Source organism: Phyllopteryx taeniolatus, chromosome 6, assembly GCF_024500385.1.
Source record: "Phyllopteryx taeniolatus isolate TA_2022b chromosome 6, UOR_Ptae_1.2, whole genome shotgun sequence".
Lineage (NCBI taxonomy): Eukaryota > Metazoa > Chordata > Actinopteri > Syngnathiformes > Syngnathidae > Phyllopteryx > Phyllopteryx taeniolatus.
The window spans coordinates 14336909-14353117 of NC_084507.1; the positions used below are offsets into that span (position 1 = coordinate 14336909).

The 16209-nt window shown below is 40.6% G+C and overlaps 2 protein-coding genes across 3 annotated transcripts; one reads left to right on the forward strand and one right to left on the reverse strand.

The window, feature by feature from the left end:
* Positions 1-4376: 4376 nt before the first annotated feature.
* On the forward strand, positions 4377-11475 carry LOC133479168 (ras-related protein Rab-39B-like). The gene is made up of 2 exons (XM_061775759.1): positions 4377-4768; positions 7333-11475. Exons 1-2 carry the CDS (start codon positions 4551-4553, stop codon positions 7781-7783), a joined length of 669 nt encoding a protein of 222 aa, XP_061631743.1. The 5' UTR covers positions 4377-4550; the 3' UTR covers positions 7784-11475.
* Positions 11387-16175, reverse strand: taf12 (TAF12 RNA polymerase II, TATA box binding protein (TBP)-associated factor). 2 transcript variants are annotated; one of them, XM_061775760.1, is made up of 6 exons: positions 16023-16175; positions 14590-14781; positions 13799-13876; positions 13591-13705; positions 11750-11838; positions 11387-11674 (listed from the first exon to the last, which is right to left on the reverse strand). In XM_061775760.1, exons 2-6 carry the CDS (start codon positions 14671-14673, stop codon positions 11639-11641), a joined length of 402 nt encoding a protein of 133 aa, XP_061631744.1. In that variant the 5' UTR covers positions 14674-14781; positions 16023-16175; the 3' UTR covers positions 11387-11638. The 2 variants fall into 2 exon arrangements, with proteins under 2 accessions (XP_061631744.1, XP_061631745.1); XM_061775761.1 differs by having other exon boundaries at positions 15977-16117.
* Positions 16176-16209: the final 34 nt, after the last annotated feature.

Consider the following 16209-nt stretch of genomic DNA (forward strand, 5'->3'; position numbering starts at 1 on the left):
TTTTTTCCCCTCAATGTACACACAGCACCCCATATTGACAGAAAAAAACAGAATTGTTGAAATTTTTGCAGATTTATTAAAGAAAAACTGATATCACACAGCCATAAGTATTCAGACCCTTTGCTGTGACACTCATATATTTACACTAACTCGGGTGCTGTCCATTTCTTCTAATCATCATTGAGATGATTCTACACCTTCGTTGGAGTCCAGCTGTGTTTGATCATACTGACTAGACTTGATTAGGAAAGCCACACACCTGTCTTTATAAGACCTTACAGCTCATAGTGCATGTCAGAGCAAATGAGAATCATGAGGTCAAAGGAACTGCCTGAAGAGCTCAGAAACAGAATTGTGGCAAGGCACAGATCTGGCCAAGGTTACAAAAAAATTCTGCTGCACTTAAGGTTCCTAAGAGCACAGTGGCCTCCATAATCCTTAAATGGAAGATGTTTGGGATGACCAGAACCCTTCCTAGAGCTGGCCCTCCGCCCAAACTTAATGAATGAATCTCACTAGCAGCCTTTCAACCGTACAATCCAAAACAGCTTTTATTTTTGGACAGCGGAACTTGATCCAAATCAGCAGTATCTCACTGGAATCCCCAACCCCCGCCCCCCTTAGATGCTGCCGTCATATTTGCATTTGCTTAAAATTCCTCATAACAAGTAATGACCTTACTCTTCGTAAAATGAACTGCTTTTTTCCCCTCCCCCTCAGTGATGCAACAAAACTGGTGAACTTTGCACTCCAGTTTGTTTATGTTCAGCACTTACTACGGAAGTCCTCAGAGGATTTCCACATCGTTCTGCCCCATTACCAATACAAGAGCCTGAGCCACACACAAATGAATGCATTATTGTGGTTGTGGGTTGCAGTGGCTTCCAATAGTTTTTTCCCTTCCCACCACCACATTTCTTGTCTTGCTGAAAAGAACCCATTTTGAGAGGGTGGACCTGTGTCATGCAACCCTACGCCATATACTCGATACAGCTTCGCTTACCTTTTGGCTTTGATATTGTGCTAGTTGACAAAACTGGGGGCGATACTACCTGGCATAAATCGCACCAAAGCACATTTTCCCATCAAAACCAAGGTTGAACATTTTGGCCATAATTCTAAAAGGTATGTCTGGTGAAAACAGGTGGAACTTCAGTTGGACCTGGGGCCTTAATGTAGGTGTAGGGAATTATGAACAGTTCCAAATAGGAGTCAGTATTAGCACAAAACCTGCAGGCATTTGCTAGAAAGCAAAACAATGTCAGGAAAAGCCTACGAGAACAGATTAAATGTATTCCGGGTTAATCAGAGGCACGTAAAATGGTGGCAGGTGTGTGATGACTCCCATGTATGAGTTTAAATGTGATTGGCAAATTTTCAACACAGCCGCATCGCAGTTTATATGAGGATGTGCTAACTTGTGCAACCACATTATTGTAGTTGTTTATGTTTACTTCACCTCTTAGAGAAGAGTAAACTAGTTTTTTAAATTGAGTTGTCCAGCTTATAGGTCTCATCTATGGTGGAAAGTTTTAAAATTATCTTGGTGTCATTTTATTTACATCACGAAAATTTGGCATTTGAAGAGGGATGTGTAGACTTTTTATATCTACTGTATTTGTATACAAGCCAAGTCAATTTTTCAGAGGTTCCCTTTAAAATGTTCTCCACTAAGGGTATTAAGTGTTTTTGATACCCACTTAATACTTGTTTATACTAATCATAAATGGTATGTACCAAACCAAACAAAAAGGCCTCCCTCCAATAGTGCCAACATTTAGAACAAGAACAAAAAATAAGGACAATTTTATATACAAAAGTACATTTACTTTGAAATACTGTACTGCAAACCTTGTGTAGACTACTGTGTGTTTTTGTGCCACCTTTCCCAGAAGGCTCTCTAAATTACCAACTTCCTCTTTTCGGGCTGCATTGTTCCATCAAGCGGATAAGTCTGTCAAGATAAGGTAATCAACGGTTACTCACATTCACACAGACAGAATAGTATGTCTTAGTAACAGTGTGTAGTTTATTTGTTTTAATCAATTATATCTAGAAACTTGAATGTGTGAATCCATTAATGACCATTTCATCTGGGAAATAATGGGCTACTGTATCAAAAGTATGAAATCTTTTTACTGGATGAGATCATATAATTCCTTACTGGACTACACTTATTACTCTTTGAAAGGTAAGTAAAGTATCTCTCGACTGGCAGAATCTAAAGGAATTTTACATGGGAATATATAATTTATAGGAGTGCTGTACATGGAAATCTGGTAACATTCTGCAGCTGTGTATGGATGGGAAAACAAGCAATCTTAAACTTTTGTTTTTTTAAATTTAATTTAATGGGATCTTGCAGTGATTTTCAAATATCAACTACAGGCCTCCCGTCAATAAATGTCTTACCTAATCTAGACGTGGGAGTAAAAGTAAAAGAATAAGTGGTGCTATCAAAGCCATCGAATAAAGCTGCCTCTGCTTTCTTACCCCGAGTTTCTTGTAAATTCACATTTCTTTCTCCATGAAAGTGTCCAACTGAATATTTAATAAAGTTCCATGAAATGTTTCCAGAAAGTTTACAGCCCTTTTACGACCCAAAATGTCTGCCTTTTTGAGGAGTCAAAATATTACAAACGGCTCTCATTACAATGTACTGCAAACTACATCAGCTCTCCAAGTACCACCATAAAAATACAGTAGTAAATACTATGCAGTTTGAACATTAACACTGCACTTAAATAGAAGAAACTATAAAAAACATAATTAAATGATTACTTTAAAAAGTGTATAAATATTTGAAAGTAAACTGTTCTAAAAGATGAAATGTAACAATACAGTACAATAACTTAAATGGAATATATTGTACTTAAAAGTTAAATACAACTGAACTGTCCATAACAGATGTCCTGTACAGGATTAAAAAATAAAATCAAAATTCAGTCACTGTAACATTATGCACAGTTTGAACATCCATTCTCAACACCACTTCTCCAGTTCAGGGTCACGGGGCACTGGAGTCTATCCCAGCGGACTTCAGGGGAAAGGCGGACTATACCCTGAAATGGTCGACAGTCAGTTGCAGGGTACACATAAACCCGGACAACTATTCGCACTCACATTCACACCGTCACTGAGTGGGAACTGAACCCACGCTGTCTGCACCAAAGTCAGGCGAGGGTACAACTACACCATCAGTGACTCTGGTTTGAACATTTAATTCAGTATTTCTTTGACATACCCCTAATGGGAGACCGCGCACCACACTTGGAGAAGCACTGTCTTAGGGCAAAATGCTTACACTAAATTGAGTCAATTCGTGAATAAATACAGTAAATATAACTTTATGACATGGTATCCTCGGAGTTCCATTCCTACGGCAGTGACGTAACCCAAATTTGTAAGTAATAACACACAGTAGTCTATCACTAACCTGCGCTGACACATGAATCCAAATTACATTACACAATTTGTATGCAGAGGGATCAAAAAAGGGACCAATAAATTTTTCTCCAATTACACCCAATTACGATTGTTCTAGTCTTAAAAACACATCAAACTGCTTGAACGATCATGATCATTTCAAGCTCTCCCTCTCCCTTCTCATGCAATGAACGAGTCCATCTTCTTACTGCACAAGAAAACAAACTAAATAAAGCAGTTATCCCAGTTGAGCGGAGAAGAGGAGACAGCCAGAGGAAAAGTTTCATTTTTTTATTTGATCAAAACTACCAAAGGTTTCAACCTTTTGTCACGATGACGTGCGTCACCGACCACAGCAAGAGCCGGACGCTCTTGCCAGTGACAGTGTTAGCCGAGGATGATGCACTAGAGATAAAGTGCAGAGTGACATGAGTGATGCTTTTCATCACAAAAGTGTGTATTAAGGCGGTCAAAATGTTCTTGTCAATTACAGTAAAAGCATTATGATTTACTTGTTACTGTAGTCAGGGGTGTCAAACTCATTTTTGTTGCGGGCCACATTGCAGTTATGGCTTCCCTCAGAGGGCTGTTATGACTGTGAACCCATATAAAATATTGTCTCATATAATGACATATACACAACAAATTGATGGATAACTAGTTTTAAAATCATAAGCCAATAAAAAATGTTCACTATTATTACATTTATTCCAAAAAGGTGATTGTAACATAAAATGCTTGCAATATCTCAACATTATACAAGACACCAATTTTGGTATTTTCACAAGAAACATGAAGTCGACACACGATTTGCTTCCGCGGGCCACATAAAATGATGTTGCGGGCCGGGTCTGGCCCCCGGGCCACCAGTTTGACACCGGTGCTGTCGCTAATGATTCCCAAGAGAGCCCAAGCCTCCCACGTGTGAGCGTCCCGCCTATTTGTGACGTCACGCCCCTCCTTTCGTCGTCGTGTGTGCGCAAGCAAATTTGCGCAATTTGAGCGAGTTCGCCACCCTGGATTATGGGAAGCGGAATGGAAGCCACAAGTTGACTGCGCTCGAACATGTGGCGCTTAAATAGGCTTTTCCTTTCCACACCTGTCTCGTTCCTTATTAAGCGAGCATGGACCCGAGCCTGTGGCAGTACCAGTTCCGCGTCATCATGCTGGGGGACTCCACGGTGGGCAAGTCGTCGCTACTCAAGCGCTACACGGAGGACCACTTCATGGAGGCCATCAATGAGACGGTGGGGGTGGACTTCTACGTGCACTTCCTCGAGGTGGAGCCCGGCGTCCGGGTCAAGATGCAGTTCTGGGACACCGCCGGCCAGGAGCGCTTCAGGTGAGCCAAAAGTGCAGTACAAGGGAGTCCTCGGTTATTTAGTCCTGCGTCGTCACGGGCCGTAAGAAGGCACGGTGTGTGTTTTTTTTTTTTTTTTTTTCCCCCCATATATATTTACCATGATTATGTATTTACTACTGCGTTTAGTGACAGAATACGACAAACTGCATTTTACGTAAAAAAAAATAATAATAATGGCCATCGGACACAACTGTGCTGTAAACGCACAACCTTTGATATATATTTATGATTTATCGTCGCTGTTGGGCGGATCCCCGTTTGTCCAAATATGGGCTTGCTTATTTATTGATTTATTCGTCGAAATATGGGCTTATTTAGTCATTCATTACAAATTAATCATATTGGTCAGGGGGTGAAGCCCCCTAAAATAGGCCTAACAATGGCACTGATATTGGTTCATCCTCAAGTTCTGTTTTTTTTTAATTTTATCTTTTTGTGTGGTTTTTTAGTACAAATTATTAACCAATTTCTTCTTCTTTTTGGCTTGTCCCGTTCAGGGTCACCACAGCGTGTGATCCTTTTCCATGTAAGCTTATCTCCTGCATCCTCCTCTAGAAACACCAACTGCTCTCATGTCTTCCCTCACGCCATTCATCAACCTTCTCTTTGGTCTTCCTCTCGCTCTCTTGCCTGGCAGCTCCATCCTTATCATCCTACCAATATACTCACTATTTCTCCTCTGGATGGGTCCAAACCATCGAAGTCTGCTCTCTCTAACTTTGTCTCCAAAACATCGAACCTTGGCTGTCCCTCTGATGAGCTCATTTCTAATTTTATCCAGCCTGGTCACTCCGAGAGCGAACCTCAGCATCTACATTTCCGCCACCTCCAGCTCCGCTTCGTGTTGTCTCTTCAGTGCCACTGTCTCTAATCCGTACATCATGGCTGGCCTCACCACTGGTTTATAAACTTTGCCCTTCATCCTAGCAGAAACTCTTCTGTTACATAACACATCTTGACACCTTCCTTAACCAGTTCCAACTTGCTAATAGGTGAATTTATAAGTAGGTGAGGAAAAACTGTAGTAGCCAGAAGTTTTCTGGCTACTTGAACATTTTGCGATTTTTGGGCAGTTGAGGACCTGTCGAAATGGCCAAACATCAAACCCACGGAATAATGTATTATTTTTCATTTCCTTGCTTGTCCTGACAGGGCTCATAGTGTAATTGAAAGGTTCCCCGGAGCTCCTGGATCTAAATGTGAGTTCTTTTGTAGCTTGAAAAACAATTATTTATTTAATAACAAACAGTTATTTTGCGACAGCCGAAAATCAAACCCGCAGAAAAATGTTGTGGCATTTCCAGGTTTGGGTATGGCTCATGTTGTGTATTAAAGGTTTCCTGGTGCTCCTGTACCTAAAAGTGTATATGTGGGGTGGGGGGAGCCGGGGTGGAACATTTTGCAATTTTTGTAATAGCCACAGACTGGTTCAAATGCTCAAAAATTAAGCTAATGGAAAAATGACTTATTATTATTAATTTTTTTTTATTTTTTATTTTTTTACTTTATTTGGTCCGGGTTTGGGCATGGCTCGTGGTCTCCTTTGCGATTATGTGACAGGCACGCACTTGTCAAATTTGTTGAAAACTAAGCCCACAGAATTTTTTTTAAAAACGTTTTGGGCATGTTTGGGTACAGGCAAGGGCACAGGGCGTGTGTGGAAGTTTTTCTGGCACTCCTTGACCTAAAAGTTTTTTTTTTTTTTTATTGAAAATGCAATTACAATCTTTACTATACCCGCGAACCAATAGAAAATGGCTGAAAATCAAGCACACGCCCCCACAGACATTTTTTCTAAGTCCTGGATTTTTTTTTAATTTATTTTTTATTTTTTGGTTGGGCAGGTGGGGGGGACGTGAAAATTTAGCGATTTTTATGGTACCCACAGGCCAGTTAAAATGGCCGAAAAGCAAGCCCACAGAACAATTCAACTTTGGGACATTTTTAGATTTAGTTTTTAGGTGTAGGTGAGCTTCCTGGTGCTCCTATAAGTGTTTTTTGGCAAGTTAAGCATTTAGTGATTTTTTTATTTTTATTTTATTTATTTTTATTTTTTTTAAATGAAATCTTCTGGCATTTCCTAGTCAGGGCAGGGCCCATGGTGTGTGTGTGTGAAAGGTTTCCCTGCACGCCTAGACTTAAAGGTGTTTTTTTTTGTTTTTTTTTTAAATTGTGTAGCAAAAAATGCAGCGACAGCCACACCTGTCGAAATGGACAGAAATCGACCACCTGGAAAAATGACTTTACTTTGCCATTTCCCAATTAACTAGTTTCTATGTGAAAGGTTTCCCAGTGCTCCTGGACTTAAATGTCCAATGGGAAGGCTGGACAATACAAGCTTTTACAGAAAATGGTCCCTAATCAGTCCGTTCCTTTGTGTTGCATTTAGGTGACTCAGGTAACACGAAGTTGCCTGATAAGGTTGTGAAAGTATGAAATTCCAGCCAAGAGGCAAACTTGGTGTTAATCTTCTTGTAGTAAAGAGAAAGCTGATCGTTTTGGAACAGCAAACCAAGCAAAGTCGGACATGTGTACTCTTTCAGGTCTGTGACCCGCTCTTACTACCGCAACTCCGTGGGGGGCCTGCTTGTGTTCGACCTGACCAACAGAGCGTCCTTTGAGCACATCCGGGACTGGCACGCCGAGGTGTGCGAGCACGTGCTGCCCCACAGGGTCCTGTTCGTCCTGGCGGGCCACAAGAGCGACTGCGACGGCCACGGCAAGCGGGCGGTGACCAGGGACGAGGCCGAGAAGCTGGCCGCCGTCTTGGGCGTGCCCTACGTAGAGGCATCGGCCAAGGAGGGCCACAACGTCAAGGAGACCTTCGAGCTGCTCGCCCGCCGAGTGTACCAGGGTCTGATGAGCGGGGAGGTGGAGCTGCACGAGGGCTGGGACGGGGTTAAGTGCGCAATGCCGCTGGTTTTGCTGGGACGCAGGAGCAGCCTGGCTAAGCCTGGCCCCGCACGCAAGAACAAAAAGGAATGCTGTGCCTAAACCGTCTAAAGCAGCGGTCTTCAACCTTTTTGTTGCTACGGGTCGGTCTTACGTCAGGCAATATTTTCAAAGACTGGCATAGAGACAAAAAAAATAACAAATTATTAAAACTACAGGAAGTCCTTGAGTTACTACGTACTCGACCTACGACGTTTCGACTTTACGACGCCCGTGCCTCGTCCGCCATTTTGTCCCCAGCAACATAGTGTTTCTGCTTAGCTAGTGCATAGTGCTTGTCTGTGTTTGTGCGCCGGGAGTATCTTTGCCTTTTTCGCCCTCCTTTTTTCACACTCTCAGCAGTAATGGTAAGTACAGCATCTTATTTTTTTTTATATTTTAATGTATTTTAGTTTCTTTATACGAAGTGTTAACCTTTCCTGCTACGGTCACCTGACCGTGGTCGGGAGACGCAGGGGTTAACTCCCTTCTCTCGTTGCACAGCTGAGCTGGGTGGCGGCAACAATAAAGGCACGAAGCACCGATTTACTGCTTTATTAGCTCATCTGCACATTTGACGTCAACTGGTCCTCCGCTACTCACTACACTTGCCACTGTACACACTCGCACCGGCGCGCACTCCTTCCTCCTTCGCAGTCCCGACGGACGACGCCTGCGCAGTCCCGTCTCACTCACACACCGACGCACACGCCCACACACACGGAGTTTGCTGTCACAATCACGTGGGACAATACCCGTAAGAAGTATTTCGACGTAAATTTCGACTTTAACGGTGATATCTGACTTACGCGGAAAATCGTGTTACGTCGTCAGCGTAGGAACGGAACTCGTTCGTAAATCAAGGACTTCCTGTACAACTCACCATTATGTTGAATGCAGTTGTTGTAATTGGCGGAAGCCAAAGCAGTTTTGAAGGCTTCATTGCCTCATTTGCAAGCCTGTAGCAATAAACCCTTTTTTAAGTAGGACTGCAGATCTATAAAAATGCAGCTTTCTTTTTATTGGAAGTTGTAGGCTCTTCCTCTGTTTCATAATTAGGCCTTTTTGTCTTTCGGAAGAAGCTCTCCAAAGATGTTTGCTGGGTTTTTTTCTTAATTTTAGCTAGCTTGTGGAGTTACTTTTTTTATATATTGTATCACAACGGTGGCTTGTGGTGTTTTTTTTGTTTTGTTTTGTTTTTTGGGGGGGGGACTGGAATGTAGCGCCCTACTTTGCTCCTAGCTATTGCATTCAGACGAGCTACTGGACATGTCAAACGTTTATGAAGAGTCATTGGGTAGAGATTTGTGGGCTCCAGACAAGAATTATGTCATGAAATCAGACAGCAGAGATGAATGAAACAATTTTACATAAATCCCTTGAACCCTGAGATGCATGAATGGTTGGACCCCAACACTTTTCTTTAAGTGGGTCAAAATGGACTCATATCAGAATCAATGCGTTTTATGCAATTGTGGGTAGGAATAATCATTTTTATTACGTTTTGGTATACACAAGTTTGTTTTCATGTTACAAATGTTTTTATTTTGTAACTTTTTTTAACATTTGTAACGAGGTCCTTTGGATCCTGTTGAAATAGATTTTCATGTTGACAACTCTCACTTCCACCTGGACTGTAGTCTGCCCTCATCTGATATTTCTGGATCTTTTTCTAACCTCCACGGGCCATTTCAGTGCATCAAAGGGTTAAATCCCCTTCTACACTACACTGGCCTCTTTCACAGAGAAAGAGAGTAGCATTAGAGCCTTAATAGAAGAGAAGGCATTTATCCCTCTTTGTCTTTAATGAACAACGGCGACGCGACATCCCGCAATCAGATAGTAAAGCATAGATGCACATACTGATAACCGAGACGCTTGCTTTTCTTAAGGATTAGATTGTTGAATTACTGTATGTCAAAAGTTTTGCCCTCTGGCTCTCCTCAGGGCCCCTGGATCTGTACAGAGGGCGACCCCACAAGTGGGCACAAATTCCCCTTACAAATGCCAGCGATTGACGACACAGAATAGAAAACCATTTCAAGTAGCAATTTTGTTTTGGGTCTTGTGAATCCGCCACTGTGTGTGTGTGCATGCTCCGTTTTAACACTTAGATGCCACTTCAGGTACACTAGTACAATCCAATTACAACAGCTGTTAAATTGCATTGATACACAGCTCTTGTATGGGATCTGATCTGATCTCTTAGGTGTACCTAATAAAGTGTCCAGTGAGCTTCCATTTTTATGGTGTGCAGCCTATTCTCGGGCCTCTGCTGCATCCCCACTAATTGCTCGGCATCCGACGAGCTGAATGAGCAGGTTTGTTTTCACATGCCCGACGTTGACAATTATTATTAGATCGCCCCAGGGCGCCTCTGGATCTCGTCGTGGCGCAATGTCGAAAGAGAAGTCATCAAGGCAATTACTGTCGCGCTCGGTGTGACGAATGAGCCTCCCGTGTCCCTGCAGCCTATTTATTTTGCCTCTAAGACACCCTCCCCTAAGACTCGCATTGTTATGCAGTGTGTAAGGTGCTTCTCGGTAAATAAACGGCGAGCCAAGTGATGAAATGGCACTTCATAGCCTGAAAAGTCACTCCAAGCATCAATGCTGTACATGAGTCAGGTACTTTACTCTACTGTGAGGAATTCCAGTCTTCTTATTTGGATGAGTTGTACAACTGTATACAGTTTTCTTATTAACATTCATGCTTGGACAGTTGATTAACTTCAAATGTATTTCTGCTAATTTGTGAGCGGATATATTTTGGGGCCATTACGTCGTTGTATAAAGGCACACTGGCTAAATAATTACATATCTGGAAAGCACTCATCATGGCCTTTAATTAGATATGTCACTTTGACAGAATATAGTGGAGAGATTTTTGAATAATCTCTAGCAGACAATCAGGTATTGTGTACTATTTTGTAAAAAATGTGAAGCTTTAACCTGTAAAAAAAAGTCAAACAACCTTCACTGCATATCAAGTGGTTTTGTATGTGTACTTGGTTTCGTAATTTACAGTACGTTTTTAATGACCATTAGAGATTTATTACACTTTCAAGCAGAAAAAAAGTAAAAAAAAAAAAAAATTGGTCATTATGTTATGAGTAAATGTTGATCTCATAATGACAGATGCAAATTGATTTTTGACTTTGTTTCCAGAGACAATCAAATAAAATTGCAGATTTGTGTAAAAACTGTGAAGCTTTAACCCATTGAAAGTTCAGTGGCTATTATGAGTTTGTGCTAATTTGTGAGTTTAATAACCACTGGAGATTGGCCACATTTTAAAGCAAAAACAGTTTTTGGTCACTAATGTACACAATCGATCTCATAATTACAGATCATGGCCTTTAAGATGAGAATTTCTGTAAAATGTCTTTTTGGTCATTATTATATTTTGAGGCTATATTGGCAGATCTGATCCAATACAACTCTGTTTGGTTTGTTACAAATGTTTTTGAATTTGTTTCTTAGGGATCATGTAAAATATATTTTTTTGTACATTCATTATCATATATCACCAAGATAACTATGCTATAAATGTTTTGATCATTTAGCCCACAAATGTTCCCGATATATAATGAATATATGTTTGAATGTCGTTAAGAGGATATATTTTTTTTCGTTATTGCGATGAGTCAGATGAATACAGCAGTGGTTACAATCCAAACAGATGATCATGTTTATTGACATAAACAGCTGAATGTGTTAACAAAACTTTGAGAAAATAAAACAAGAGTTACATTAGCACGTGATGATGCTGGCAATACACTGCAAAATTAGGAGGACATGACAATGAGACACTGTCAACAAATCTTGAACTAATCATACCTTACATAGGACCCCCACCCCCCCCAAAAAAAAAAAAAATTATACAAGGTGGGCTTGATACAAGGAAAATGGAGTCTTGCTACTTTTTGGTCGTCTTGCGGATCAGGGCCATCCTCTGGAATACATCGAAAAAATGAGATTAACTTGTTTGATGCAATTCGGATGATTGACAGGACAATCAATGTGTTACCTGTTTGTGAGCCTCTGTGGTGCATGCCTTCTTAAAGGGCCGGATCTCGTCTGAGCCGTAACCTGGGATCCACATGTTCCATTGACGCTCTGATGAAAGACATTTGCAAATGAATAAAAAAAAAATATATATATATATTTATTTAAAAAATACTATTATATTTATATATATAATTTGATTATACCTATGATGAAAATCACAGTGCTCTCTCATCTTTTTAAGTGGGAGAACTTGCACAATTGGTGGCGAACTAAATATTTTTTGCCCCACTGTACACACACATACATCCATCCATTTTCTTTACCGCCTATCCTTACTAGGGTCACGGGCTGCTGGAGCCTATCCCAGCTATCTACAGGTGGGAGGGGCGAGGTACACCCAGAAGCGGTCACCAGCCAATCGCAGGGCACATATAAACAAAGAAACATTCGCACTCACATTCACACTATGGGTAATTTAGAGTCTTCAATCAACCTACCACGCATGTTTTTGGGATGTGGGAGGAAACCGGAGTACCCAGAGAAAACCCACACGCAGGCGCAAACAACCATTCACACCCAGCAGTTAAAGGCATTCAACATAGTGCTATCGTGTATTTTGCACTTTTAAAAAATTATTACAGTAACTTGTTTATTGTGGGTTCAAGAAAACCCCACAGAAAATGTAATCCGCAAAGTAGCGATCAACTATTTATTATATTACTGGATAAATTCATAAGTTTCATATATGCCAGGGCTGTCCAACTCATTATTGTCATGGGCTACATTGTAGTTACAGTGTCCATCAGAAGGCTGTTATGACTGTGAAACCAAATAAATGCTAAATTGGCTTATCATACTATTACATATACACAATAAATTGATGGATAACTAGTTTTGAAATCAGAAGCCAAGGATATTGTTCAGGTTACTGTAAAAAGGGGTTTGGTTACAAAAAATGCTTTTGCAATATCTACTTTTATTCCATGACAATTAGAAATTTTAGTACTGATTTTTATCTGGAAGTTGATGCACATGATTGGCTTTTGCAGTCCACATGAAATGATGCGGCATGCCAGGGCTTGACTTGAGTTTCACACCTGTGATATAATCATTTCAATGCAAATTTAGAGAGTTGCAGGTATTTTATTTGTCAATTTGAGGTCACCAATCACACACACACAACACAAGCACATGCCTATTATGGAAGCCTTTCTTGAAAGAAGTGAACAACAGCTCCTGCAATTTCCTGACTTAACCATTTGCACTGTTCCTCAGAGTCACAGTCCTGGCTATGTCGTCAGCAAAAAGCATTATGGGTACCCAGAATTCATTGCGGTGATTTCTTTTTAATTACAGTACTGTAGTGGTAGAAAATCAACCTAAAAATTGCTCTTTACATGCATTTGCTCCTGTTGATATTGTTATAAGTGTATGCAATAAGCTATTTGTCAGGCTAAGGTTGGTATTTGTACATTTATTTCGTAAAACTCTAATTGTGGCTTGTTTTAAACGGGTAAGGTACTCAGTAACGTTTCTTTTTCTGCTTAGAACAACTGCCCTTTTGTAAATCATTAATGCAATTTTTAAATAAATTAGACTATATAGCTGACTGTATCAGAGACGTGCAGGTGAGTAATTGCACTACAATCTCCTTAACAAAAAAATTGTGATGCCTTGAATCTGTAAATAAATAAATAAATGAACCTCCATATAATGAAGGATTACTGCATTTAATTTTCATGGTTTATAGTCAACCAAAACAATGTGCAATTTGAAACCAATTGTTCATGAGTATGTAAACCTTTTTTGCTCCTCTGTTGCTTTGACACACTAATCCACGAGGACAGAAAAAAACCTCACCGAGGTGTAACTGGACATCTTTGACCTCCAGGGTGTTGGACTTGCGGTGGCGTGCCAGCTGACAAGCGGCCGTGACAACGCTCTCGATGAAGTCGTCGGCAATCTGCAGAAGCATCTGTGGAGACGCGTTTCCAAATGACGTCTTGAAAGAGCACGAGATGTACGATAAAAATCATAGGGAAGTATCGATGCCGAGACAGATACGGACCTCCTCTACGTCCTCGTCCAGCTGCTCGTTGGGGTCTATTTCTCTCACCAGGTCCTGAAGCTTCTTCTTGCTCAGCACCTGAAATTGACATTATTAAACAATTGTTAAAAATCACGGAACAATGATTGTGATGTTCTTCCCCTACAGTCGTATAAAAGCAGCAAAAGGAAATACGAGTGTAAAACTCATTTGAGGTTCGGCGGGGATAATTCATATGCGGATTAGGAAGACATCACAAAGACATTTTTATTAGTATTGTGATCTTTGTTCCTTAAATTACCCTAAAATGGCACAGCTACAGGAAAACTGAAATGTTTTAATAACTACAAACAAAATTCCCATTGAAAATATTTTGTTTTATTCCACATTCATCTTAGCCTATAAATGACAATGTTTCCCTGCAATGTTTACCCATTTCCTCTCTTTGTTTGTATTATTATACATTTAGCTACAGCGGCCAGCAATCTGTTCCTTCCTTGACAATTGCGCCTTATTGTTTGTGGTTCAATAAAAAATAATGCAGTGCTATACGTCGCACCTCAAAATGTTTTTTCCTGTGAATGCAGTTTTTCCCATTGCAGCGAGTTGATTAACCATGCAGGGAGGGGTTAATCGTCAAGTGTGCGAATGCGAGTTGCCAACTGAACTTTATTCACGACTGTCCAGTTGGAACTTGTTCAGCCGCATTGCTCAGTGTGCGGCGGGCCTAATTTCTTACCACTCAGCCCCACCCCCTCAACACCACCACTACTTGTGGAATAATGGCGAACGATACGCCTTACTTTACCAACCTGAGATCCTTCGGGGCTGCTTCTGCCTGCAGGGCCAGCAGGGGCTCCGATACCCTTCACTGCCGTCGCGGTGCTGTTGGCCATGCCGGCGGCCTCGGGAGGATTGGGGGAATGCAGAACGCTTGCGTCCTGGGTTACTTTCAGACAAACACTGCGATGGATTAGGTGCAAAGCACGATCACGTCCATATATCTGCGGAATAGAGCAAAAAGTGTGTCAGCACTCCAACATGAGCTACACTTGCTGTAATATTATATTATTGTAGCTCTATATTATAACTCTCCCCACGTTTTAACATTCAATTGCTTGCAAATTTCTCAACAGATACAAATCAGCCAAAATTCCTAATATTCAGGACATGCCCTGTATGGTTTTTCACATTCCAAAAATTCCCAGTTTTCCCAAGATTCCACATTTTTCACACACACAAAAATTAAGTGAATGAGAAACAAAAAAAATTCCTCAAAATTAAAATTCAAAATGTTCATTCAGCTCATTCAAGTCACTTTAGGAACTATTTACAACATTCTAAGAACTTCCCCATTATCACAATAACATTCCCATATTACCACATTCTACATCACTCTTATTATTTTTCCACATTTCTTGACCGTTTCAAACCATTCCTCCTTTGAAGTGTTCAGCTCATTAATATCGGGATTTACTCCATTCCTAAAATTCCCACTTTTTTTCCAAAACAAATTCCCAAAGGAGATTTGTACATATATATCTAGCATTCAGCTTCCACATTTGTTGACCAATTCAAACTTCAAAATGTTCAATTCATTTAAGACACCTTGGGATCCATTCCCCAAATCTCCACATTTATCAAAATCCCCAAATGAAGATTTTTACATATTTAGCTGGAGTTTCCACATTTCCTCACAGTTTCAAACAATTTAAACTTAAAAATGTTCAGCTCATTTAGGAAATATTGGGAGCTATTCCGAGTCACATTTTTTTTTCCAAAATAAAATTCCCACTTGAATCCATGTTTTCCATTATTTTCGCCTCCTTCCACACTTCTTTACCCATTCACACCATTGCAAGTCTCATAATCTACATTTCAACCTTAATTCTACAGCATTTCAGCGTCAACATGCGAGCAATTCCTACAGAAATCGCAATTTCTAATTATTACACTATTATGATGACGACTTGACGATTCGTTGTTACGAAAGCATATGTAGCGTGACTTCCAGGCCCCCACACTATAGCCTTAAAATTATGCAATTGATGAGAAGAGAAAAAAATACTCCAAAGGGAGTTACTGTGTGAGTAACATAAAAAAAAAAAAAAAAAAACGCGCCCAATGCTAAAAACAATAGCAGCTGTGTAGCGATGACGCTAGCCGAGGGAGCTAACGTTAGCATCCGCGCTGACATACCGTGCCTTTTAAACACAGATTAATGCAGCACGCCTAATCCTCTCACCCAACTACGCAGACATCATCTATCCATGTTTAGATGTCGCTATGACAGGGATATTGTGAGATAAATATACAAAATCTGCTCCTGAGTTGCTGCTTCGAAGTGGCAAGCAAAAAAAAACTACGCAGCCCCACTACTTCCGCTGTTTGCGTGCGTCTACATCCGGAGGCCATTTAGACTCTCTTCTGCC

What these genes read in the sequence shown, in the direction of transcription:
- LOC133479168 (XM_061775759.1), top strand. Translation starts at nt 4,551, where the DNA reads ATGGACCCGAGCCTGTGGCAGTACCAGTTCCGCGTCATCATGCTGGGG. An exon ending in GCCGGCCAGGAGCGCTTCAG is followed by an intron (nt 4,769 to 7,332) that starts GTGAGCCAAAAG and finishes GTACTCTTTCAG; the next exon opens with GTCTGTGACCCGCTCTTACT.
- taf12 (XM_061775760.1), bottom strand. Translation starts at nt 14,673, where the DNA reads ATGGCCAACAGCACCGCGACGGCAGTGAAGGGTATCGGAGCCCCTGCT. An exon ending in TGGACGAGGACGTAGAGGAG is followed by an intron (nt 13,706 to 13,798) that starts GTCCGTATCTGT and finishes GCGTCTCCACAG; the next exon opens with ATGCTTCTGCAGATTGCCGA. An exon ending in AGATGTCCAGTTACACCTCG is followed by an intron (nt 11,839 to 13,590) that starts GTGAGGTTTTTT and finishes GTCTTTCATCAG; the next exon opens with AGCGTCAATGGAACATGTGG.